Source organism: Leucopleurus acutus, assembly GCF_964270905.1.
Source record: "Leucopleurus acutus genome assembly, chromosome: 12".
NCBI classification, from domain to species: domain Eukaryota; kingdom Metazoa; phylum Chordata; class Mammalia; order Artiodactyla; family Delphinidae; genus Leucopleurus; species Leucopleurus acutus.
In genome coordinates this window covers 11,487,912-11,513,516 of record NC_139154.1, presented here as the reverse complement: position 1 = coordinate 11,513,516, position 25,605 = coordinate 11,487,912, and the positions used below count along the sequence as shown (strand labels likewise).

At 40.7% G+C, this 25,605-nt stretch overlaps 1 protein-coding gene across 1 annotated transcript in view; it reads right to left on the bottom strand.

The window, feature by feature from the left end:
* DNAH6 (dynein axonemal heavy chain 6) overlaps positions 1-25,605 on the bottom strand; it is a gene marked incomplete at both ends in the record, with an annotated part of 284,256 nt that overhangs the window by 106,005 nt on the left and 152,646 nt on the right. Inside the window, 9 exons of the mRNA XM_082852453.1 lie at positions 2,152-2,383; positions 10,212-10,366; positions 13,289-13,362; positions 13,968-14,114; positions 14,876-15,047; positions 19,790-19,921; positions 21,384-21,541; positions 23,870-24,017; positions 24,824-25,045. Of these exons, the coding sequence (XP_082708579.1) occupies positions 2,152-2,383; positions 10,212-10,366; positions 13,289-13,362; positions 13,968-14,114; positions 14,876-15,047; positions 19,790-19,921; positions 21,384-21,541; positions 23,870-24,017; positions 24,824-25,045 (1,440 nt within the window). The remainder of the gene's footprint in view (positions 1-2,151; positions 2,384-10,211; positions 10,367-13,288; positions 13,363-13,967; positions 14,115-14,875; positions 15,048-19,789; positions 19,922-21,383; positions 21,542-23,869; positions 24,018-24,823; positions 25,046-25,605) is intronic.

Below are 25,605 nucleotides of genomic sequence, written 5' to 3'. Positions count from 1 at the left end.
GGGGCGTGGCAGGGAGGTACACTCACCATTGGGCACTGTTATGAATTAGCTCCCTTGCTGAGGTGGAGAAGGAGAGCTGGTTCCAAACATCTTCCTAGGTGTTTCTGGTCAAGCTTTCTGCTTGGAGGGGCTGGGAACTAAGCAGTAGATGGGACTGTGAATTAGCTGCCTTGCCTGGGAGGAGCAGGAAACTGGCTTCAAGTCTGGAAAGGCTCTTTGTTTGTGGTCTGGACTCAAGCTGATCTTCACCCCAAGTTCCATGGCTGGGCAGTGTCACTCCACTGGCTTTGCCCTGTGGGCCATCTACTCTGTCTGCCATACTCTTCTCTTGAGCGTTGCTGGGCTACACAGCTTTCCAGGTGTTCTGGCCAGGCTTTCTGGCTGGGTGGAGCCAGGAGCTACACTCAGCAGTGAGCAGGGTATGACTGGGTGGGTGGGGGGACCGGACCAGGCTCCAGGGCTGGCAAGGCTCTTCATTTGAGGACCTCGAATCAGGCAGACCTGCACCCAGCTGAGTTCCCTGATCAGACTGGCTCTGCGGATGAGCAAAGCTGCTGGCTTGGACCACTCTTGGGCGCTTGGGTAAGAACTTGTTTTGTCATGATCTGAGTGCTGGTTGTTACATCCTTACGCCTTCTCCGTCACAATCAGATTCCCAGAGGTCAAGTGCTGCAGATTCCTCCACCATCCCTGTGATTTGTAACTGGAGTGAAACTCCCAAGACGCTACCCAGAACACTGCGGGAGCTGGATGTCCACCCTGGGCTCTTTCTTCCCACTGGAGAGACCCCAGGCTCAGAGGAGACCTCTTGATGTGGTGCTGTGCTGGCCTGGGAGGAGGGCAACGTGGTCAGTGTGTCGCTGCTCCTCTTACCCTTCTAACGTGGACTTTCTGGGTCTCTGTGGTGCAGGGGTGTGCTTCAGCCTCACCCTCCAGGTTCTAGGATTTTCTCCGTGTCTCGTCCGTGAATAATTGTTAGGTGTTCCTGTGAGGGGGAGCAGAGTCGGGACTGACCTATGTCACCATCTTGGTGATGTCACTTGCTGTCACTTTGTTCTTGCACTATTTTCCTGGTGTCACGAAATTGTGTATGTGTTCTCTTGTAGCTCTCTGAGCATCTTTAGAACAATTATTCCGAATTCTTTGTGGGGCAATTTGTGGATCTCCATTTCTTGGGGCCGGTTATTGGAGGTTTACTGTGGAGTCACGGTTCCCTGATTCTTCACGATCCCTGTAGACTTACATAGATGTCTGCCCATTTGAAGAAGCAGTCACCTCTTCCAGACTTTTTGGGCTGACTTCGGTAAGGGAGACTTTCAGCAGTGGGTGGGGGCACGCTGGGGCACTAGACGCCAGGTCTAGTGGGGCAGGGCACCGAATACGGGGGCATGCGGTGTGGGGAGGTTATGTGACTTCGGCTCAGGCCACAGTGGCCACACACTCAGCTGCGGGTCTTTTCTCATATGTAAAAAATATTTACATACTCAGATATAAGGTCACTGCTTGTCACAGATGTTAAAAACAATTTTCCCACCTCATTCATACTTAGTCATTTTATAGTGTTTTCAAAATTAAAATGAATTTTAAAGTATTTATGCACCAGATTTATCACTTTTTAATTCCTTGGCTGACTTCTATAAACGTTTATTTTCCCTAACATTAAAAGTGTAATCACTGTAGACAATCCTCTATTATGGAATAAATTCAGGATCAGTTAAATTTGTTGTAGACATAATCTTATTTTAATTTTAAATTTAATCTAACCAAAACACATCCATTATTTTTTCCTTTTCTTGAGTAAAGCATGTTTCCCTAATTGATTTCACTTAGGGAATTACTTTCTTATATTTATTTCTACAGGAATAGTTTATTACCTCTGTTTTCTATGCCCTTTCCCTCCAAGAAAAGTTAAGTCCTTTCTCGCCCTCTTAACCTCTGACCACATTTACTTACTTAGAATTTAAAGGGGGAAGCAATAGTTGGTAAAAGAAGTAAGAGTGTATCGTAAAAGTCTTTCATAAGGCCCAAGAACTCTGTTATTAGAGGGAATGATTCCCTGCACTACATCCTAAAAACTATTTGAAGCTCACACACGTGATTGTAACACTTGTCCTTTTCCTGTTCTTGCTCTTTGGCTATTTAGATACGTACCTGGGTGTCCGTGAAGAGGAAAACCATATTCTTGTCTTCTACACCAGCCAGTTTGTACAGCTTCCTCAGGTCTTCATGAAAACAGTCATAATTATACCCCCGGCTCAATTCAATCTGCAAACATTTGTAACCACATATGTGAGCTGCAAGTCTTGTAAGAGACTGCTTTCCTGTGCCTCCCACTCCAACCAGCAGGGCGTTGCCTCTTTCCTGACGAATCATGCGGGCGATCCTGCAGGAGACAAAGCAGACAAAGGTTTATTTCAAGTGTACAGACAAGGCTTCTGCTCAGAGGGCCTGCCCCAGTGTGGAAGGCTGGTGGCCTCTGGAGGGTCATCCCCCAGCCAAAGGCCACAGGGAAGAGCAGGGTATGTCTGAGGTTCGTGGTTGGGAGAAAAGCACCACTGGTTTCCTTATATCCATCTCTCCCCCATTTCCTATAGGCTGCTGGCCTTGGTCACGCAAATACAGTAAGGTAAAGTCTCCTCTCCCTTCTTCAAAGCGTGAAGGATTTTGTTAAGGAGCCTGGTTGCTCTAGGCCACTACTCATATTAACCATTATATGGGCAAGCAGGTCTCTATTTCTAAGGATGAGCAAGAGAAAAATCGCTGAATGTAGGAGAGGAGACTGCAGCTCAGAAAACATCAACAGGAATAATCTGAAATGGATTTACTATATCAACAAAATTTTAGAAAATTTCTGATTCATGTTAACAATAAGAATTTATAAAAAATTGCAATCAGCTCTATTTACAATAGCCCAGAGATGGAAACAACCTAAGTGTCCATCATCGGATGAATGGATAAAGAAGATGTGGCACATATATACAATGGAATATTACTCAGCCATAAAAAGAGACGAAATTGAGCTATTTGTAATGAGGTGGATAGACCTAGAGTCTGTCATACAGAGTGAAGTAAGTCAGAAAGAGAGAGACAAATACCGTATGCTAACACATATATATGGAATTAAAAAAAAAATGTCATGAAAAACCTAGGGGTGAAACGGGAATAAAGACACAGACTTACTAGAGAATGGACTTGAGGCTATGGGGAGGGGGAAGGGTAAACGGTGACAAAGCGATAAAGAGGCATGGACATATATACACTACCAAACGTAGAGTAGATAGCTGGTGGGAAGCAGCCGCATAGCACAGGGAGATCAGCTCGGTGCTTTGTGACCGCCTGGAGGGGTGGGATAGGGAGGGTGGGAGGGAGGGAGACGCAAGCGGGAAGAGATATGGGAATATATGTATATATATAACTGATTCATTTTGTTGTGAAGCTGAAACTAACATACCATTGTGAAGCAATTATACTCCAATAAAGATGTTAAAAAAAAATTGCAATCATGATACTAGAGTGAGCACTCAGAAAGGGGAAAAAAATCCAAGTGTAGAAAAAATTGATTGTTGATGGAAAGTCTGACTACCAAATTGCAGACCTCAGTGGAAGATGGGCCTCATGAATAGGATACTGTGGAAAATTGAATAGGTGAAGTAGATGGCAAACACAAGGAAGTTAGCCAAACCTCAGAGAAAAAAAGATAATGATATTAAAAATGACAAGAGAGAAAATGGAAGGTAAACAGGAGAAACAAATTGAATCCCAGAGGCCACACAATAGGAATTGTAGGAGAAATAAGAGGGGAGAGAGCTGAAATAATAGAAGAAACCCCTAGAGCTGAGCCCCTAGATCTGAGGAAGTCACTCAGTGTCAGGAAAGAAAGTCAAAGAAGACAAGCAAAACACTAAACGTTTTCTAGGAGATCTATAAATATAAAATAAACTATGTGTGTGTGTGTAGGTGAATGTATGCCTGCATGCATATGTGAATCAAAGTATGAAAGAGAAATCTATATTTTAGACATAATTGAAAATTTGTGAGCATCTGAAAAATAGATATAATAGATTACTCCCAAGGGGACAAATAATTTTAGGCTGGCCTCAGGCATCTCTTTTACAAGATGACATTCCACAATGGTTAAGAGGGAAAGCGATCAAGTTATTTCTCAGAGAGTAAACCACCTGCAAATCCTTCCTAAAAGAGTCCTTGAAGGTATATAGAGAAGTATGAATAAAATTCAGAAACTCAAGAAAAAGGGGGAAGGGATGTCAGTATAAAAGTGAGCAGTTTGTATGAGAGTCAAGTTCATATACTGTTGTTAAGATAAAAAGGTAATGGTAGGGCTTCCCTGGTGGCGCAGTGGTTAAGAATCTGCCTGCCAATGCAGGGGACACGGGTTTGAGACCTGGTCTGGGAAGATCCCACATGCTGCAGAGCAATGAAGCCTGTGCGCCACAGCTACTGACCCTGCACTCTGGAGCCCGCGAGCCACAACTACTGAGCCCGTGTGCCACAACTACTGAAGCCCGCGTGCCTGGAGCCCGTGCTCGGCAGTGGGAGAGGCCACCGCAGTGAGACGCCTGCACACCGCAACAAAGAGTGGCTCCACTCACCACAACTAGAGAAAGCCCGCCTGAAGCAATGAAGACCCAATGCAGCCAAAAATAAATAAATTTATATATAAAAAAAGGTAATGGTAATGTCAATAAACTCACCTTAAAAAGAAGATGCAAATGTAAAAAAATTCTTTTTAAAAAATTATCACCTAAAATCTCAGATTGGGTCATCAGAAACTAAGAAATCATGGGAGAAATGTAAAAGCAGGTTTAATTTCTCTCTCTCAATCTCTCTTTTTTGTTTTTAATAGGAAGGTATCTGTCATCTACTCTTTTTAATTCATGATGCTGATAATTGGAAAAAACAAAGTTCAAATATTTGAAAAGGATAATGGTTTTATTACTTTTTTAATTAAGAAAGAAGAACATGATCATTGTAACTGATGGGAAAAAAACACTGCTAACACTTTACCACTTGTAAGCTCTATCATGAGGGCCTGGATGCTGTCCTGCTCTCTATGGGAGCAGTGTGTAGCACACGGTAGGTGCTTCATAAATAAATTTATGTCTGTTGACTTGTATGTGTGTGTTTACAAAAATGGAATTAATCTCTACACCACATTTTGTTTTGTGACTGTTTTGCTAAATAATGCTTTATGGACATTCTCATGCTAGTGAATACAGCAATAGATATATCATAGTTTATTTAATCGGTTCCCTACTGATGGATATTTAGTTCTTTTCATGGTTTTGTTATCATATTGACAATATTAAAAAACAAACCTTAATGCTAGCTGCAAATAGAATCCTTTCAGATCATGAGAGAGAGAGAAAATCCATGAAACAAAAAAGAGGTTGCATTAAAATAAGTTAGAAAATAAGTTAGGATGGCATAAATGTGGTTGTTAAAGCCATGCTTTAAAATAATATTTAATTATATAGGCTTGTGGAGGTAAATGAAATGTGTTAAAGGCATAATGTCTAACTCTATGTGCCATAATTGAATTTTGTAAAAAAATTATATATGCTTATAAATATATTTGAAAGCACCATACAATTTTAAGTGACTGTCTCTAGGTGAGGAGGTGGAATTATGAACAATGTTTTTGTAAATTTTCTGCAATAAGTATATTTAGTATATAATCAGAAAAATAATCACTATTTTTTTTAAAAGAAAACAAAGTAGATCTATTTCTTCCTTGTAGGAAATATAAAGATGTCTTCCTTATGCAGTAGTTCTATCATTAAAAAGATCTTGGTAATAGGCATTTTTATAAGTAAAATTACATTTATGAAAAAAGGAAATAAACATGTGATTTCTCATTCTAACTATCTCTGAAATTCAGTACACTATCACCAAATCACCTATATTGAAGTAATCAACTTCTAAAGACCTTAAAAACTGTGAATTAGACGACAGTGGTTAAATAGTTCTTATGTGCCATCAGCTTTGGTGGCAGGGCATAGGAGCTGTGTAGCGTGAGCTTAGAATGGGGAGCCTACAAGGACTGATTTGAAAATGCTCCTCTGGGACAAAGCACAGACTCCTAGGTCATTATTCAGTATCTTCTGAAATAGTATTAAACTTTCAGATTGGTCTTCTACAGCTTCACACTCTCTCCTGCCCTTACGGTGAGTGTGCTGTTCCACTGCCCAGAAAGTCTTGATAACACTGCTTTGTCTAGAACAGGAGTGAGCAAAAGATGGCCTATGGGCCAAAACTTAACCCAAAGATTGGTTTTTCAAAAAAATTAAAAAAAAAATTTATGGCCTATGAGTTAAGAGTGGTGTTTAGATTTTTAAATGGTTGACAAAAAAATCAGAAGAGTAATATTTTATGATATGTGACATTATCACATGACATTCCAACATGAGTGTCCATAAATGAAGTCTTATTTGAGCACAGCTGTGCTCATTTATTCACTGAGTGGCGGTGGTTGCTTTTGTGTTACAATGGCAGAGTTGAGTAGTTGTGACAGGGTCTGTGGCAGAGCCTAAAATATTTACCATCTGGCCCTTTACGAAAGAAGGTTGTAGCTCCTTTCCCTAGGACCTGCCAACTAAAAACTCGCTTGCCACCTGGTTCTACAAGAATGGAGTCACTAACCACTGCAGTCTCTGACCTTCAGCACACCCTGAAAGGAGTTCAGGGTGGAGATCAGGAATGAGGAACTCTGTGCTCTGGGAAAAACTGGCAGAACAGATCTTCAGATATCTATTTTCAGGAGATTTTATGAGCTCAATTTCTTGCATCTTCTCATATCTAGAAAAGCACTAAAATCGTTAATGGAGACATCTGTTCCTTGTGACTAGCAGCAACCTTCTGCCAAAATGTGTGCTTGACTGCACGTACCCCCTTCACCAAAATCACCTCCCCCCTACCTCTCTGGAGCAGTTCCTCGTAGCTATCTGAGAGGCTGTTTTCTGGGCTATAGTCCTCATTTTCCCCCAAATAAAACTTAACTCATAACCCTTACATTGGGCATTTTTTTCTTTTTTTCATTTGACAGATCCTTTGCTAATTCCTCCCCTAAAACAACTAAGACCCACAGGTACTATTGCCACTGCTATATCTCTATCACAATGCACATCTAACAGACGACACTTCAGATCATTTGCTTATACCTCCTCAGCTACCTCTGAGAGTATAAAATTGAGAGCTGAATGGATATGTAATAATGGTTTGTTATTTCTTCCCATAATGCACAAGGGCTCTATAGTGGATGAAAATATTGAATATCATAAATATCTTGCACTTTATATGTTACTCTTCCCTTGTTTCATTTACATTATAGTAATTTGTTTTTCCATCTGAGATTATTTGAAACAAATGACTTGTCCTTTCTGCTTCCCAGTGTTATCTTTTCTGTCAACTTACATATCAATGGATAAAAAACTCCCTCCATTGAGAATCCTCCAAAGTTACATTTTCTCTGCTGTAGTAGGCAAGAGATGGCTCTCCTAATTAGTAACTTTAACAGAGAGATCCATTTGACCATCCTTGCAGTATGGTGACAACTTTGGGGGCATGTAATAGGTAAACAGCTTGGTGCAAACTGCTCTTCGAAAGCACAGGCTCTGAAGTAAATTTTAATTTTTTCTGAGTTGGGAAGGCTTTTATTCAGTTATCCTATGCAACAAAACAAAACAAGAACCTAGAATGTTAACAAATGGAAATGTAGTATCAGCTATATTGCTGAATATTTAGTGATTTTCCCAAAACTCTTGTTCATAATGGAAGTCCTTTCCAATTGCTAATCAGCAGTAGGTATTTGAGAGCTCTTACTTACGACAAGTAGAAATTCCTCTCTAGAAAAAAAGAGAACACGTCTACATAGTTATTTACATGGTGGTCCTTTTTGCAGGAAAACTAAATCTCCCCCATTTTACAAATGGTTTTTAATTTCCTTCTGTAATATTTTAAGCAAACCTTGAGTAGCCTGGTGATTCCCTTTCACAAAAGTAAGAGAGATTATAAATATAATTAAGCCGACTTTGCCTATCATCTGGTCTATTCTTCAGGAAGTTTCTCAGACCAGAGTTCTGCCATTCTTTTCTTTTCTTTTTTCTTTCAGGCTTAGGGCTTCCTTGAGCTATGGGAATAAAACTTGTCAGGAGTTAGTGTGTGGGTATATTGGCAGGGGGACAGATGGGAAGCAAGTGGTATCCTGACAACCCAATGACAAACTATTTTGTGTTACAACACTTGAGCTGTGATGAACATAAATCCTTGAATTAGAGTTAATTAAATAGCAGAAGTATAGGAAGGGCAAAAGACTTGGTTTGCTTATGGTTATGGAAAAAAAATCCTGGAGATCTGTCAGTCTTAACAAGGTCCAACACTAAAATATAGTTGACAAGAGAAACAAACAAAGCAATTAAAATCTTGCCATGGTAGTAGACCATGGGAAATCCTGTCCTCACACACATTTTGCACTGCTTATTCCACAGAATACTATATCACATCTGGGTATCACATTTTAAGTGAAACATCGAAAAGTTATAAAGGGCTCAGTATGTTGAAAACTGGAAATAACTGCTAATAGGCAATAGTGAAACATCTGGGATAATTATACCTGGAGAAGGTAAAGCTAAGAAGAACTTGGTCATGATTTTTAAATATTTGGAAGGCTGTTAGGAAAAAGAGTGGATCCATTTTCGGTGGAGGCATCTACAGTGAAGTTAGAATCAAAGCATTGGATATGATCCCCAGCCTGCCACTCACCAGCTAGAGGGCTTCGGACAATTCACTTAATCTCTCTGTGGCACACGGTATTGTCCAAAAATGCCTGCAATAATGTTTCTGGTCCTACTTGCTCTTTGACCCTATGAAGTGATAGAGTCTCTGATCCTGTCTTGTGAACCTGGGTAGCCCTGTATGATGCTTCTAATGACAGAGTATGGTAGAAGTGATGCTGAGTGACTTCCAAGGCTATGTTGTGAAAGGCCATTTGCCTTCTGCCTGGCTCTCTCTTGGGGCACGAGCCTTTGGAGCCCTGAATCACTGTGTAAGAAGCCCCTGCACTCTGATGCTGCCTTGCTGGAGAGACAATGGAGTCCAAGGGAGGCAGAGATGGACCAGGTGTTCTAGGTGCTGTCTGACTGCAACTGCATGAGAGATCCCAGGAGAGAATGGCTGGGAGCCATGAGAAATAATGAAAAAATAAAGCTACTAAGTATTACAGTGGATTATTATGTAGCAACAGACCACTGGAACATTCTCTGAGCCTTATATTTAGAAAGATCATGATATTGAGCCATACAGAGCTGTTATCAGAGTTAAATGAGATACTCCATATCATGGTTTATATTCACACTCAGTGCCATTATTATTATTATTACCACTCCAAAGGATGGAATGAATATCAGAAGTCAGAGGGAGTAGATTTTGACTTACTCTTGAAGGGTCATTTCAACACTTAAAACATTTTTTTTATTGAAGTATAGTTGATTTACAATGCTGTACTAATTTCTTCTGTACAGTAAAGTGACTCAGTTATACATACATACATATATATATATATATTCTTTTCCATTATGGTTTGTCACAGGATATTGAATATAGCTCCTTGTGCTATACAGTAGTACCTTATCATTTCAACACTTTTAACACATATTTACAATTTAAGAATTGTTCAACAGGACATGAGCCACTTTAAAAAGTTGTATATGCCCCAAGGACTACAGACGTTCAGGCTGGATACCTAGGTGTTGGGGATGACCCTTAAAGGATACTTGCAGTGGGTATGAGTCAGACTCAAAAGCAGTTAGAATGTATGATCCTGGCATTCAACTTGTTTTGCTATCAACAAAGCAAAACCCCCTATTTCTTTAGTCATGCATGTTAATCAGCCTGGTTATACTGTACATATCTGTAAACAACTTTAGATCTTTTTTTGGAATGAGATAGGACATTTTAAAAAACCAAAACAATCTATTAATATTTAGCAAAGATAATGACCTCTGAGATTCCATAAAATGTTCATGTCATATATATTTTAAATATATCAAAAATACCTTTTAAGTTACAGCAAGATTTGCTAATAGACCTTTGTCCATCTAGCAATCTATTTAAAGAGTGTTTTACAACTTAATCCTTACCTTTTAATATAAATGAAATTAGATCAATGCATTATTAGGCACGTTATGGCACTATACCTTGAAACATGCTCTATAGCATCCTGGAAGAACACCAGCTTTACTTCTTTGGGATTTGTAAGGTTATAATCATCAAGATAGTCCTGTAGAACATTTGCGATTTTCTCCATATCAGGCATGTCATCATAAATCCGGTCAGTCTTATCTGTTCCAAACTAGATGATTTATTGGAGAAGAACCAAGTTGGATCAATTCTGATATATAAATGTATATAATATACATAACCTTAGGAGGGAACATTATTTTATCTATATTTTTATTTAATCATTTGCTTATATATGCTAGCAGGGCTTTAAAACCAAGGAAATCAGTTTAAAGAAACTCAGACGTTCATGGCTAACTGAAAAATTCATTTAATTCAACCTCTTTAAGTGGTACATTGGAATTTCAATGATCTTCGCAATAAAACTCACACAGAAGCTCAGAAATGATTTGAAATTTTTTCTCACTTTAACTTACTCTGGTTTCATACTTTTGCTCTTAAGCTGTTGACATCAGAAAAGCAAAATTGTTGAAAATTATGTATGGCAGATTGTGTTATAAAAAGTCATGCCAGAACTATACATAGTTTTTACACAGCAGTCATTTAATTAAATAAATCATTGAGCATAATATTTGGTGTAAACTATAGGCAACTGAGTGTCCCTTTGGACCTATTGATAATTTCTTGTCTTTGCCGTAGCAACTGCCCTAGGGACATTTTCTTTTGGAACCGTTGACTAAAATACATATGGGCAATGGAAGAAGAGTCCAACTACTCTTTTTGCTTTGTTTCATTTCCCCATTTGATAATAATATCGTTAGAAACACACAGGAAATATAATCACCACCTGAAAATAAACTTCGGATTTTGATTTTAAGAATACATTTAAATAGACATATTTCGCAGCAAGATCTTTTTTTGACCCACCTCCTAGAATATTGAAATAAAAACAAAAATAAATAAATGGGACCTAATTAGACTTAAAAGGTTTTGCACAGCAAGGGAAACCATAAACAAGACCAAAGGACAACCCTCAGAATGGGAGAAAATATTTGCAAACAAAGCAACTGACAAAGGATTAACCTCCCAAATATACAAGCAGCTCATGCAGCACAATAACAAAAAAACAAACAACCCAATCCAAAAATGGGCAGAAGACCTAAATAGACATTTCTTCAAAGAAGACATACAGATGGCCAACAAACACATGAAAACACATGAAAAGCTGCTCAACCTCACTCATTATTAGAGAAAGGCAAATCAAAACTACAATGAGGTATCACCTCACACCAGTTAGAATGGGCATCATCAGAAAATCTACAAACAATAAATGCCAGAGAGGGTGTGGAGAAAAGGGAACCCTCTTGCACTGTTGCTGGGAATGTAAATTGATACAGCCACTATGGAGAACAGTATGGAGGTTCCTTAAAAAACTAAAAATAGAATTACCATATGATTCAGCAATCCCACTACTGGGCATATACCCTGAGAAAACCATAATTAAACAAGAGTCATGTACCACAATTTTCATTGCAGCACTATTTACAATAGCCAGGACATGGAAGCAACCTAGATGTCCATTTACAGATGAATGGATAAAAAAGATGTGGTACATATATGCAATGGAGTATTACTCAGCTATTAAAAGGAACAAAATTGGGTCATTTGTAGAGATGTGGATGGACCTAGAGACTGTCATACAGAGTGAAGTAAGTCAGAAAGAAAAACAAATATCATATATTAATGCATATATGTGGGATCTAGAAAAATGGTATAGAAGATCTTATTTGCAAAGCAGAAATAGAGACACAGACATAGAGAACAAATGTATGGATACTAAGAGGGAAAAGGGGGGCAGGTGGGGGGAATTGGGAGATTGGGATTGACACATATACACTATTGATACTATGTATAAAATAGACAACTAATGAGAACGTACTGTATAGCACAGGGAACTTTACTTAATGTACTGTGGTGACCTAAATGGGAAGGAAATCCAAAAAAGAGGGAATATATGTATATATATAGCTGATTCATTTTGCTTTACAGTAAAAACTAACACAACATTGTAAAGCAACTATACTCCAATAAAAATTAATTTAAAAAATAGATATATTTCATACAAATAAATTGTTTAGTATTTTTTTTAGTTGTCAGGGGTTATCAGGGTGGTGAGGTATTGCATATGTGTATGATATAAAGATGAGTCCATTCATTTGTTTAAACAGCATTGATTGAGAGCCTGCTATATACTTAGCTCTGTGCAGGAAACTAGGGATTTAGGGTGAACAAAACAAACATGGCCCTTGCCCTCTCAGGGACAGTAGGAATGTTGTACCCAAACAAGAGTCAACTTGGTAAAACAAGACAGCTATCTGTCAACATAGGTAGGGTGGTTAGACGGAAGTCTTCTAACATAGAATAATGTTACTCATCTAGAATAAGTCTATTCTAGGTAGGTCTAGAGGGTAAAATTAGGGCCTATGTGTAGATGTTGTTGGGGGGACAGACTTAAGGAACTTAGTACAAGGAAAATTTTGGTGCTAATTAGAGCTACCCTGAAATGAAGAAGGCAGAACTGCTAACTAATTAGCTTCCCATAACTGGAAACCTCTGAGCAGAGGCTGAAGAACTACACAGGATTCTAGGAAAGGAATTGGAGTCCTGAGTTAAGAGACTAAATCTCTTTGCTTCCTTCCAAATCGAATACCTGATGGGTTTCGGATTCAAACTATTATTAAAATGAATGTAACTAGATCAGAAGTCAGCAATCTTTTTCTCTCAAGGGACATATAGTAAATATTTTAGGCTTTGCAGGTCGTATAGCCTGTGTTGCTACTACTCCACTCTGCCTAGTCATTAGAAAGCAGTCATATACATAGTACAGTCAAATGGGCCGTGGCTGAGTCCCTATAGAACTTCATTTACAAAAATGGGCGGTGGGTGGATTTGGACTATGGACCATAGCTTGCTGACCCCTGGTCTAGATCTCTAATCTTCACATGTGCAAAGCTCTTATAGAATATGAACTTGAAGTAGAAAATAGTAAATGTTTTATAGCCTTCAAATGTAGTCGTCAATACAACATACTTACCTTAACGAAATCTCCAAATATGATGGGCTTAGTCAAAAAATATTCCAGGCCTATTGCAATTCCAAAATGTTTGTCTATTCAAAAAACAAAATCAATTCTTAGTATAACAATAAGCTTGAATGCAGGATATTAATAATAAGATACACAGAATAATAACCCCTGTTACTTTATTTAGAAGCCTAATTGGTACACATGAAACTGAGGGAAAGCCATGTTAATGCCATACCACTTTAGTCTGGTTGATAATCCCCCAGATTTAAGATTAAGAATATTTACTATTAGTAAACATTTTATTAAATAACAGATATTGAATACATATTAATAAATAAGAAATACTTTAGAAATATCCTGGTTTCTTATCCAACAAAATGTTATGTTTTTTCCTACTTTCCCTCCTCTACTTAAAATGCTATACTGAATTAAGAATATTAACCCTTCCTGAATTTCAATGAAATGATTTTCATAATATTTCATATATTGTTATATATTTGGGTCATATATAAATATATGAAGAAAAAACCTTTTACTCATGAATGCTTACAATTCATTTTGCTCATTTTAGAAACCAAATTGTGTCTCCCTGGTAGTCTAATGGCTAAGATTAGAAACCAAATTGTTTTTCTACTAAAAAACAAAAAAACCTAGCTAAATAAAGATTGATATAAAGATTGATATTTACTGGCCATTTCTGTCAAAATAGCATGGAAATAGTGCTTATCTTCATTATTAATCAAACGGTCATGGAAGACTCTTTGACATTCATGGCAAAAAAGTCTAAATATCTGTATCTCTTCTCTTATTGTTCCTGGATCACATTGAAGGATACCTGTTTTTTAAGAAAAGGAGAAAAGAAGAAAAATTCTACAATTGTGGAATATCTAGTAGTTTAATTAAGGAGGAAATCCTTAAGTCCAACTTTATCCCCACACTACCAGAAATGGATGGTTCCCCAGTGGATATACACATATAATAATGGTGAGCTCATTTTTTGAAAGCAAAACTGGGGACACATTAGCGGTGAAAATGGGGAGGGTAGCAGAAGGGGGATATGGGGCCTAAAGAGAATTATTTTTTAAGTTGTGAGGTATTATATAGCAGGGTCTTATGCTGTTAACGAATGATCTGATAGAAGAGGAAGCATTGACAATGCAGAAGAGAAGGGGGAATTATAAGAGCAAAATCCTTGAGTCGGCAGGAGGGGATGCGATTCAATACTGGGGTGGGGGGGACTATTGGCACATGTTAGGGGCAGGGACAGCTGAACCACTGCAGTGGGAGGGAAGGCAGATGCAGGATGTCTGGGAGATCTGGAAGAGGAGGCCCTTCTGGTTTGATTGCTTCTATTTTTTTTCAGTGAAAAAGAAGACAGGCCACCAGCTGGGAGTGAGAAATGGGAGGGTGGTTTGAGGAAAGCTGTGAAGTAGCCAGTCTGGGGTGGGGGTGGAGGGTGACTTGAACAGGGACATTGTAATGGGATTTCCAGGCAAGTCTCAGACACCCATGTACACACACTTCTACTGAGAGATCTGGGGGTGAATGGAAATGGAAGGAGGGTGCAGGGCAGAGAATGAAGGTTCCATACACTACCTTGCACACATTTGGATAAATCCCTCAAGTTAAAGACATAATGAGACTTGGCTGGTGTAGGCAGAAGATCCACACTCATCCTGTTATAGATCTCAACTGAGGCTTCCACAATTTTGGATGCAGTTTGCTTTACAGCTGGTGGGAAGTCATTTAGGAAGCCACTTAAGATGGCCTAGAATCAGAAATGTAATATGAGAGGGTTAGATTATTTTTTTAACCAAAATTTATCTTTCATATACTCCAGATCTGATGATACTTTTTCTAATAATAAGTAGAAAACCAAATTACAGTGCAAGGACATGTGGATGTTAAAACTCTTCTTTTCTAGATGTGGCACATGTATACAACGCTATATTACTCAGCCATAAAAAGGAATGAAATTGAGTTATTTGTAGAGATGTGGATGGACCTAGAGAGTGTCATACAGAGTGAAGTAAGTCAGAAAGAGAAAAGCAATTATCGTATAATAACGCATATGTTTGGAATCCAGAAAAATGGTATAGATGATCTTATTTGCAAAGCAGAAAAAGAGACATAGACATAGAGAACAAATGTATGGATACCAAGGGAGAAAGGGTGGGGGGAGGGAGGAATTGGGAGACTAGGATTGACACATATACATTATTGATACTATGTATAAAATAGACAACTGACGGGAACATACTGTATCGCACAGGGAACTCTACCTGATGCACTGTGGTGACCTAAATGGGAGGGACATCCAAAAGGGAGGGATGTATGTATGTGTCTGGCAGATTCACTTTGTTGTGCAGTGGAGGCTAACACAACATTGTAAAGCAACCATATTCCAATAAAAATTAATTAAAGAAAAAACTCTTCTGGGGGAGAGATAAACTAGGTGTTTCGGATTACCAGATACAAACTACTATATATAAAATAGATAAACAACAAAGTCCTAGTGGTTAGCAAAGGGAACTATATTCAATATCCTGTAATAAACCGTAATGGAAAAGAATATGAAAAAGATTATATATATACATATAGCCGAATCACTTTGCTGTGCACCTGAAACTAACACAACATTGTAAATCAACTAAATTTCAATGAAAGAAACTCAAAACACAAAAAACAAAAATACCCTCTTCTTTCCATTTCAGAATATGTTCTCCAGAATGGACTCACTTCTGTCCTCTGTGATTGTCTGGTGCTGCCTGAGCAGCATTCACAGCTGACCAGTGAACTTACCATGAACCCACTCTCAAGTAATTAGACCTCATCTGGCTGTGGGTACAGAGGGTCTTCATGGAGTGCTCACACTTATCTGGAAATGAGCTGAAGTCCTCTCTCTGATTTTTATGGGTGAATGACCAACAAATCTGTAGACTTTCACCTTCATGTATATTGAAAGTTCGACTTACTGATACCTGTGAACTCCCCACCCTTCAGCTTCCCTAGCTCAGTGTATGGGCCCACCCTCCACTCAGATCAGGAACTTGGAAGTCTCTTTTCTCTTCTTTTTTAAAAATTTATTTATTTATTTTTGGCTGCGTTGGGTCTTCGTTGCTGCGCGCGGGCTTTTCTCTGGCTGCAGTGAGTGGGGTCTACTCTTCGTTGCGGTGCGTGGGTTTCTCATTGCGGCGGCTTCTCTTGTTGTGGAGCACAGGCTCTAGGTGCGTGGGCTTCAGTAGTTGTGGCTTGCAGGCTCTAGAGCACAGGTTCAGTAGTTGTGGCACATGGGCTTAGTTGCTCCGCAGCATGTGGGATCTTCCTGGACCAGGGCTCGAACCAGTGTCCCCTGCATTGGCAGGCGGATTCTTAACCACTGTGTCACCAGGGAAGTCCTAGAAGTCTCTTTTGAAACCTGACCTTCTTTGTCCTCCACAGTCGCTCTTGAATACATTTCTTGAATCTGCCTGCTTCCTTCTGTTCCCCTTGACGACACCCCATTCCAGCCCTCACTCCTTTTCATCTGGGCTTCCTCACTCCCTCCTTACTCATTGGTCTCTCCATTCCCAGTCATCTCCCTTCTGTTACCTTTAATCAGGGAAATAAGGCCCTGCACCCCCACCAGTGCATGCTCTGCCCCTGCCCAGCCTCTTCTCCTTACCCTCTCTCCCCACCAGACGCTGTGTCAGCCTCCCTGGCCTTACTACCCATGCTCTCTTCTCACCCAGGACCCATTCCCACAGGGCTCTCTGCTTCGCAGGGACTTTCTCATCCTTCATGTTGAATATTACATGTCCTTCAGAGAGGCCTTCCCTGACTACCCAATCTAAGATAAGTCCTCCCATCAGTCTCGCTTATGGCTCTCTTATCTTCTCATATATCACTTGCCACAAGCTGAGAGTACGTATTTATTAGCCTTCTAGCCCCAGTTGCTAGGGAAACTCATATTCGATTTTTAAATAGATAAACTCCCATCACCATTAGCCTTGGAATTACTTATGGGAGAAGGTGCCAGAATGCATATCAAATGCTTGCAAGTCAGCCCTTGTGACTTTAGATTTGGGGCTCATATATGACATAGTTTGAAATAAATCAAAGTATTTGTTTCAATGAGCCTTCTGTTGAACATTATTTGTAAAAGCAGTTTGTGAGGACTATCTTTTTGAGGTACTGTCCTGCCGAGCCCCCAACATGAATGTAACATTCTCCTTTTTGGACCTCATGTTGAGTAGGACCATCCTAATATGACAAAAATAAAAATCCCAGTCTGTTTATTCTCCATCACACAAACACTAACACAGTTTACATCTATATCTATCTAATATATAGTATAGTTACATATATATAAATACTGTCATATATATACAAAACAACAAATTTACTTTAACTTATTGATTTTGCTTTTTTCAATTCTTGGTAATCCCCAAGTTCTTTCTCCTCCATACGATAAGGACAGGAAAGGTGGGCTGTGAACTCTGCTTAGATGGGCTGTGATTAAAAAGAAAGTTTGGGGGCTTCCCTGGTGGCACAGTGGTTGACAGTCCACATGGCGATGCAGGGGACACAGGTTCGTGCCCCCGTCCGGGAAGATCCCACTTGCCGCGGAGCGGCTGGGCCCGTGAGCCATGGCCACTGAGTCTGCGCGTCTGGAGCCTGTGCTCCGCCACGGGAGAGGCCACAACAGTGAGAAGCCCGCGTACCGCAAAAAAAAAAAAAAAAAAGTTTGGGATCCAAGGCCTTTTTTTCTACAGACAAAATCTCCAGTCTGTTCTGCTAATGAGAAAAATATACTTCCCACCTGAATGCAGTCCAACCCAGAATCTCTCAGTTTTGCTGCATTTCATTTCTATTACCGCCCACGGCTAGGGTGAGTTTTAAATGATAGCCTCTAAGTTACAGTGGGAAAAAGCAGTTCCTGCCTGTTTTCATCTGTAACGTGTTTGCTGGCTGATGTTCCTGTAAGTGACACATTTCCGTAGATGTGATTCCCACAGGCAGAGGGAGGAGGCTGAAGGTTGGGATCAGTTTCATTTCCAGGAGCTCAGACTCTACCTTCTTCCTCCCACCCAAGAAAATATTTTGGAATCATTAAGAATGACATTTTGTTGTTGTTGTTAGGATAACTTTGAATTTGCTTGAATTTGTTAAAATGTAAAATAATTTGCGAATTTAGTACCTTATCATCAGGCATAAGTTACTTGGGACACCCCCTCACCACTGATCACATCACAAAGTGTGTCAGGATACCATGGTGGGAATCACTCACTTCAAACTTTAGAATATACACATAAAGGTTCTCAACAAAAGGTAGGATTTAAAAAAGTCTAATACTTGTGTTGGTCCCCGCTACCCACTTCCTGTCATGTTCTGTACTTGCTACTTAATTATGGTAGATAAGCTCCCATCCTTTCCTATTCTAAAGTACTCTCTAACTAAAAGTTTTCCGAAATGTGGCAGTTCTTATGTATCCTTTTGGCATTAGCTCCTAAACAACTTATTGGAACTACTTCAAATTTATTAAAAATAATTTCCCATGGATGTAATTTCAATATGAAAACCACTTTCCAGCTGACTGTTGTGTATGTACTGGTTCTGGTCCTTTCTCTCCTCTAAGAAGACCCCATTGGAAGGAGAGGCTGATGCAGGTAAATGCAGAGGCTCACTTTATGCCTGTATCACTGCCTCTTTGGCTCCTGGGTGATTGCAACCAAAGCCAGTTTCTTCAGACCAGTCACCTGTCTCATCCTACCTGGATGCACACATTACCACTTCCTGCCTCTGTGACCACATTCACCTGTGTGTTTCTGTCCACCCCTGTCAATTCCACCTTGTAGAACTCAGCTCACTGGCTGTCTCCTCTGAGCGTCTTTGCTGGTTGGTATGACATACTCGCTCTGGTCATGCTGCTTCATGGTCTCGCATCATTCTAATTAGGTTAATGCCTTGCACTTTCTGAACCCTTCTGCTGATCCCTTACAGGGCAGACACAGTTATTTCCCCCAGTTAAAGGACGAGGAAGTGGTCCCCTGGGGAAGTTTGTGCAGATGGAAGAAATAAGCGTGGTTGTTTCTGCTGGGGGGGGGTGGTGGCAGCAGGGATGATGAATTCTGGGTTGATGTGTTGAGCCTGAGCCCGCTGGGTTATCAGGGGTGGTGTCTGCTGGGCAAGTGGACATAGACATGGCGATCAGCGAGGAGACGAGCACAGAGGCTGGGGCTGGGTAGGGATGAGATCTGCTGAGAGTCAAGGGCCTGGGACATAGCCTTCTTTAGAGGTAGGGGCAGTGTTCTGACCATCTTTCTGCATTCCTAAAACTACCTCTGAGACCACAAACGCAGAAGGCCATGATGCAAATGCCTATCAGCTACTGCCCAGATGCCCCTGTACTTACCTGGTTTCTGCTGAGGAAATGATGGATAGGCTCCCTAGAAACGGACTGTTCTGTGTGAATCTTGGAACAAATAAGTTTTCTTTTCCCCTCTTGCCCAAGTTGGAATCCAGCCTCACCTGAAAAATCTGTTTCAGACTGTGCTCTGAGGGCATCGGGAGACAGAACATGCTGAAGTGTCGGATGAAGCGGGCGGTCACGGGGTTGCGGCCACCACCTGGAGGTGCGCACGCTGATACAATCGTTACATCCTGTATGGAGAGAAATCCACTTGGGTCACCCAGCAAAGAAGGACATGCAATGTGCCCATCCCAACAGTAGGACTCAACCAACAGTTTTGGAGGACCTACCCTAGGACAGCATTGTGTTATATTTTCCAACACATTATCTGACTTAATTCTCACAACCACCTCAGGAGATCACTGTTGTTATCTCCGGTTTGTAGATGAAAAAATCAAGGCCCTGGTTGATCAAATAAGTTACTCAAGGTTACTTAGCTAACTCATCTATCTTGTATAAATACTCCTATGTAAAAATCTAATCTTAAAAAATTGTAAGAATTTGTACCTTAGGTTAAAATATATTTAATAAATACTAAGTATAGTCAGTTCTTGTTTTTTGTGGTAGCTGTGTTCTATAAAATTGCCAGGAACACTGAATTAATGCACCCTGAACCATTGCTCCTAGGGGAAATACAGGGCTAGGTTCCTTTGAGCCTCTGGTCATAACATGTTCAACTGGTCAATACATGATATTGTAGGTGCTTCTGGCCTTGCCTCCTCTCTAGTCCATACCTTCCCTGCAGCCAAGGGGATCTTTCTACAATGTTTCCTTCAGAGGCTCCTAATCACATTCCTCATCATGGCACCATGGCCCCCTGGGCTGACCTTTGCATGTCCTGCTGCTTTGCTGCTCACATTCCACACCCCCATGGTGTCTCACATTACTTGCTTTGAGATGTAAATAACTCCCTTTCCTTGCTTTGCCCTGCCCTGCCTGCAAAATCCTGTTCTGACATCACCTCTTCTGGGAAGGATTCTCTCATCATCAACCCAGTGCTCACCCCTGCTCCCCTTCAGTCTCTTTCCACTTATCAACCTACATTATAAACACATGTTCATCCATCCTCCAAAGCTGAGCCCTCCAGGAGGCCGGGGCTGTCTCAGTTGTCTATAAATCTCATGAATCAAGCATGGTGAGAAGCCAATACAGACTGAATGAATTGAGTTACACACAAGAAATGTAGAGGCCATATGTCATGGGCTGAATTATGTGTCCTTCTCTGCCTCCTCTTGGCCAATCATGTGTTGAAGCCCTAACTCCCCGTAACCCACAATGTGACTGTATTTGGAGGTAGGGTATTTAAAGAGGTAATTTAGTTAAGATGAGGTCACTATGGTGGGTCCTAATCCAATATGACTGGTGTCGTTACAAGAAGAGACGGTTTGGACATGGATACAGGGAGAAAATCATAAGAAGACATAGGGAGAACACGGCCATCTATAAGCCAAGGAGAGAGGCCTCAGAATAAACCAACCCTACTGACATCTTGATCTTGGACTTCCGCCTTCTAGAACTGTGAGAAAATAAATTTCTATAGTTTGAGTCACCCAGTCTGTTGTACTTTGTTATGGCAACCCTAGCAAATGAATACACCATATTTCACTGCCATTTAAACTGAAACATGCAAAGTAATTTAAAACCTAAAGTAACCTGTATGTCTTTCCAAAAGAGTTTGTTTCTGTCATAAAATCCACCAAAATCTTGATATTGCCGAAGTAATTCAATGGGAGGCTGAGAGCCATAGTGATCCAGTCTGGGCATGTTTAAATCGTCAACAAAAATCACAATTCGTTTGTTTCCTGGTGCTCCTAGGAAACAACATGAATTTAAGAATTATTATTTGCCCTTGGTAAACATAAGACGAGACTTAGGTAAGGCTTTGGACTCAGTGAACACCGTGCAGGTCATAATGAGCTCAGTTTTCTACTGAGTGAGAAGGGTCCCAGCAGAGTCTTGTCTTGAGGACGAGAGATCTCCCTCTGGCCCCATCCAGGCTCCAACACGAAGCTGTGGATCTTAGCACTTCAGTTGACCTTCCTCAATCCCAGCCACTCCCACTGCCCTCACCAACTGTGTGGCCTGGGCCTGGGGTGAGTAAAGTCATTTCCTTTTCACAGGAGGAAGCAGAAGAATCCCAAAAGTTTCCTTACATAAATGCCATCCCACCACCCCCTACAGGGAAAACAGGACAGGATATTCAAAACATCCTTATTACATCAAAGGGAAAGCCAGTGCAGTGGAGCTGTACAATGGCATATTTAACTTAAAGAAAGTCAATATATACATTCAGAAGAAAAAAAAGAGTGATAACACAGAAGAGAGAATAACTTAAGAAGAGGAAGTGACTCCACTATGCTGGCATCCAGCATGTGACAATTCCAAAGAAAATGAGGTAAACTCAGTGTCCCACTTCATCTTCTGGCCTCTGGAAGCCAAGTAGCAGGTCAGGGGTGGGGAGGCGTGCTACGAGTACCATTCATAAAAATTTGGGGCCCCCACCAGAAAGACTGGCTTCCTTTGCCCTGCGCCTACCTGAGCAGGAAAAGGGTAACAGAGAGGGGCTAGGAAAGCAGCTGGCATGACGGCCTGTGAGATGATAGACAATGTGGAAGGTAGCTGGGCCTGAGCTCTGCCTAGTGCTCCACCCAGGAGGGCTGTGGGCTGGGCAAGTGGACCCCAGCAGCAGGAGGCTGCAGGATGTGCCACTGGAGGGTGGGACAAAGTGGGGCTGAGACCGTGATTCCCAACATCAGGGAACCTTCCAGTGGGAAGGTCAATGCTTGGCCTGTGCACAATTCTTCTGGGAGGCCCTGAGAAAACCTGCTCCTGGAAGCCTGCCATGCTGAAAGTGTGGACAACCATCAGGCCAACGGAGAAGCAGGGGCAATCCACAGAGGCCCACCTAAACGTCAGTTAGGGAGAACCTTGTCCTTCCCTTCTCCTCCCATCCAGATACACTAGAGCCTCCTAGAGGGAGGGTGGGAAGAGTAAAAGAGCCCCCATATCCCTCCAGCGCCTCCAGCCACAAACCTGGCTTACAGCAGAGGAGAGGAAGAGCTTTAAATTGGGTTTGGACTGATTAACAACAAGGTCATACTGTATAGCACAGGGAACTATATCAAATCTCCTGGGATAAACCATAATGGAAAAGAATATAAAAAATGTATATATGTGTATAACGGAATCACTTTGCAGTACAGCAGAAATTAATACAACATTGTAAATCAACTATACTTCAAAAACAAAAAAAAGACAAAAATAAATTTTGGGGTTTGGATTGAAGCTTTACATTGGACCAGACTCAAAATTGCAAGTGACCAGAAGGTTATGGTATTTATCTAAGCGGTTAATAAGGCAGGGTGAGAGAGATCCCACAAAGCTTGGCGGAAAGCGCTGACTGAAGGAAACACCAAAACATTTTCATGCTTATTCCCTACTTAGTTCAGATAAGTGAGTGCACCAGACATAAAGAGTTTTTTTTCAATTTTTTTTTTTAATTTTTGGCTGCATTGGGTCTTTGACGCTGTGCGCGGGCTTTTGCTAGTTGCTGCGGGCAGGGGCTACTCTTTGTTGCGGTGCACGGGCTTCTCATTGTGGTGGCCTCTCCTGCTGCAGAGCATGGGCTCCAGGTGCACAGGCTTCAGTAGCTGTGGCATGGGGGCTCAGTAGTTGTGGTTCGCGGGTCCCAGAGTGCACACTCAGCAGTCATGGCGCACGGACCTAGTTGCTCCGCGGCATGTGGGATCCTGCCAGTCTCTCAAACCCATGTCCCCTGCATTGGCAGGTGGACTCCTAACCACTGTGCCACCAGGGAAGCCCCTGTTTGTTTGTTTTAAATAAAGGGAAATCAATGCAGGTTTGAAAGCATGGCATGAGTGGAGAGAGGGAAAGCCTCGGAGAGGCAGAGATTGAAGATATTCTGAGTTGAAGGTGATGATAGAAATAAACTACCTGCTTGCTAACAGTAAGGTATCTAGATCTATACCCAGGAAAGAATACCATTAACAGAATTACCTTTACAAATAAATTAAGCAAAGAAAATATCCAATTGTAATTTTATTACATACACGGTTTATGTGACTTATTAGCATTTAATAATTAATTTGTGTGAGACAAATGACAAGGATAATTCTTACCCAGAATATTTTTTCTTTTCCTTTCCAGTTTTGATTCAATGATCTCTTGTGTTCTTGCAGATGAAGTTTGAGCAGAAAAATTTAGATAAACAGGAACATAGCCAGCTGATTCTTGAATTCTATTTAGCAGTCCTTTTGTAATAACAGACTTTAAAATAAAAAAAATGTTAATTGATTTCACATTCAATATAAAATCTTTCAATTGTCTATATCAGTAATATTCCAGAACAATGAGTAAGAAACAGGACAGAAAAGGACAGAGGTTATAGCCAGATTGAAATATCTGCCTTTCTCTTCCTGGAGATTCCGTTTAATGATATTTATCAGAGCCAAAGAAATATCCTAATCAGCTCTATCTCAGCAAAAGTTTTTATTTTAGGATCATACCAAAAGCCATCTTGGTTACTATCCAAGTCAATTTAATAGTAAGATTTAGAAACTCAGAAATAATTTAGAGGGGAAACAGTGAGTGTATGTTTATATGGATCCCCTCCAAACCAAGAAGAAGACCAAACAATCAGCCTTTTCCTCTATACTCCGCTTTTTCTAAACACCATCGCTGTGTCGGGTAGAAGTAAATGGGCAGGAGGGGACAGACTGACCTTCATCAATAGTCCATTGGGGACACAAACTGCCTTGACAAATTCCCACCTTAACCTGTGCAGTGGCAGCCCTAGAACTTCTAAAGGACACAACATAAAAGCCCCCAAACACAGAAGATTGGTCCACAGGGTTCTCTGGTTTATATATATTATTGACACCCAGGATTTATTCAGAAAGTGGCAAACTGTGGAGTCGATATAGATTCAGCACAGTCACATTCTTCCTGAAAAAATGATCAAAATTCAAAAGAAATTCCCCTGAGAAATAAGGTATTATTTACGGAGCTTACAATTCTAAGTTCACCATGCCCTTGTTTCGGACAGGACTTCTTGTTTGATGTAGGTTTCCTACCTTGCCAACTCCCGTTATTCCGGTAAACAGCACTGAATGCCTGACCGCCAGTAGTTTTTCCATTAGATACCCAAAGCGCACTGTGTCAGCTGTAGGGACAAGCATTTCAAAAAACGGAATATCTCGGCTGTACTTGAAGGTGGGTATGATTTGTTCCCAGGGATCCAGCCGTTTGGTGTCAAAGTCCATGTGAATGCTCCACAGATCACCAGAACTGGGAAGCTAGAGTATAAAATTAAACATCACTTTCAATAGGATTGACACATGGCAACAGAAATATTTACACAGAAACAAAGGCAGTCATGGAACATGGATGGATTTGGATTTTTGTTCCTTTGTGGAAAAGTAGTTGTTTAAGATCAGAGTCTAATTCTTTAAGCTTAATCATGCAATGCAGTACAGTAAAAACCTGATATATTGACTATATCAAAACCCCATATTAGAACTGTAAATCATTTTCAATTCAATCCAACATTCAGGGGCTTACTCCATGCCAAATACTGTGTTTGGTGTTAGGGGAAAATGCTGAATGAGACCCAACCTCTGCCTTCAATGACCTTGTAATCTACCTGGGGGACACAAGCACATTAGTTAATACTCATGGAGAAATAAGGGTTATAGTGGAGTTTAGTACACTCACAAAGGAGAGATGGCTCATTTCTACTTGCAGGAGAGTTATAGTTGTGGCTAGAGATTTAGGAGGGCTTCTAAGGGGTGGTGATGCTACAACTTAGATTTGAAGGACAAGCAAGAGTCAGTCTTTGTCCTTCAAGCAAGGCAAA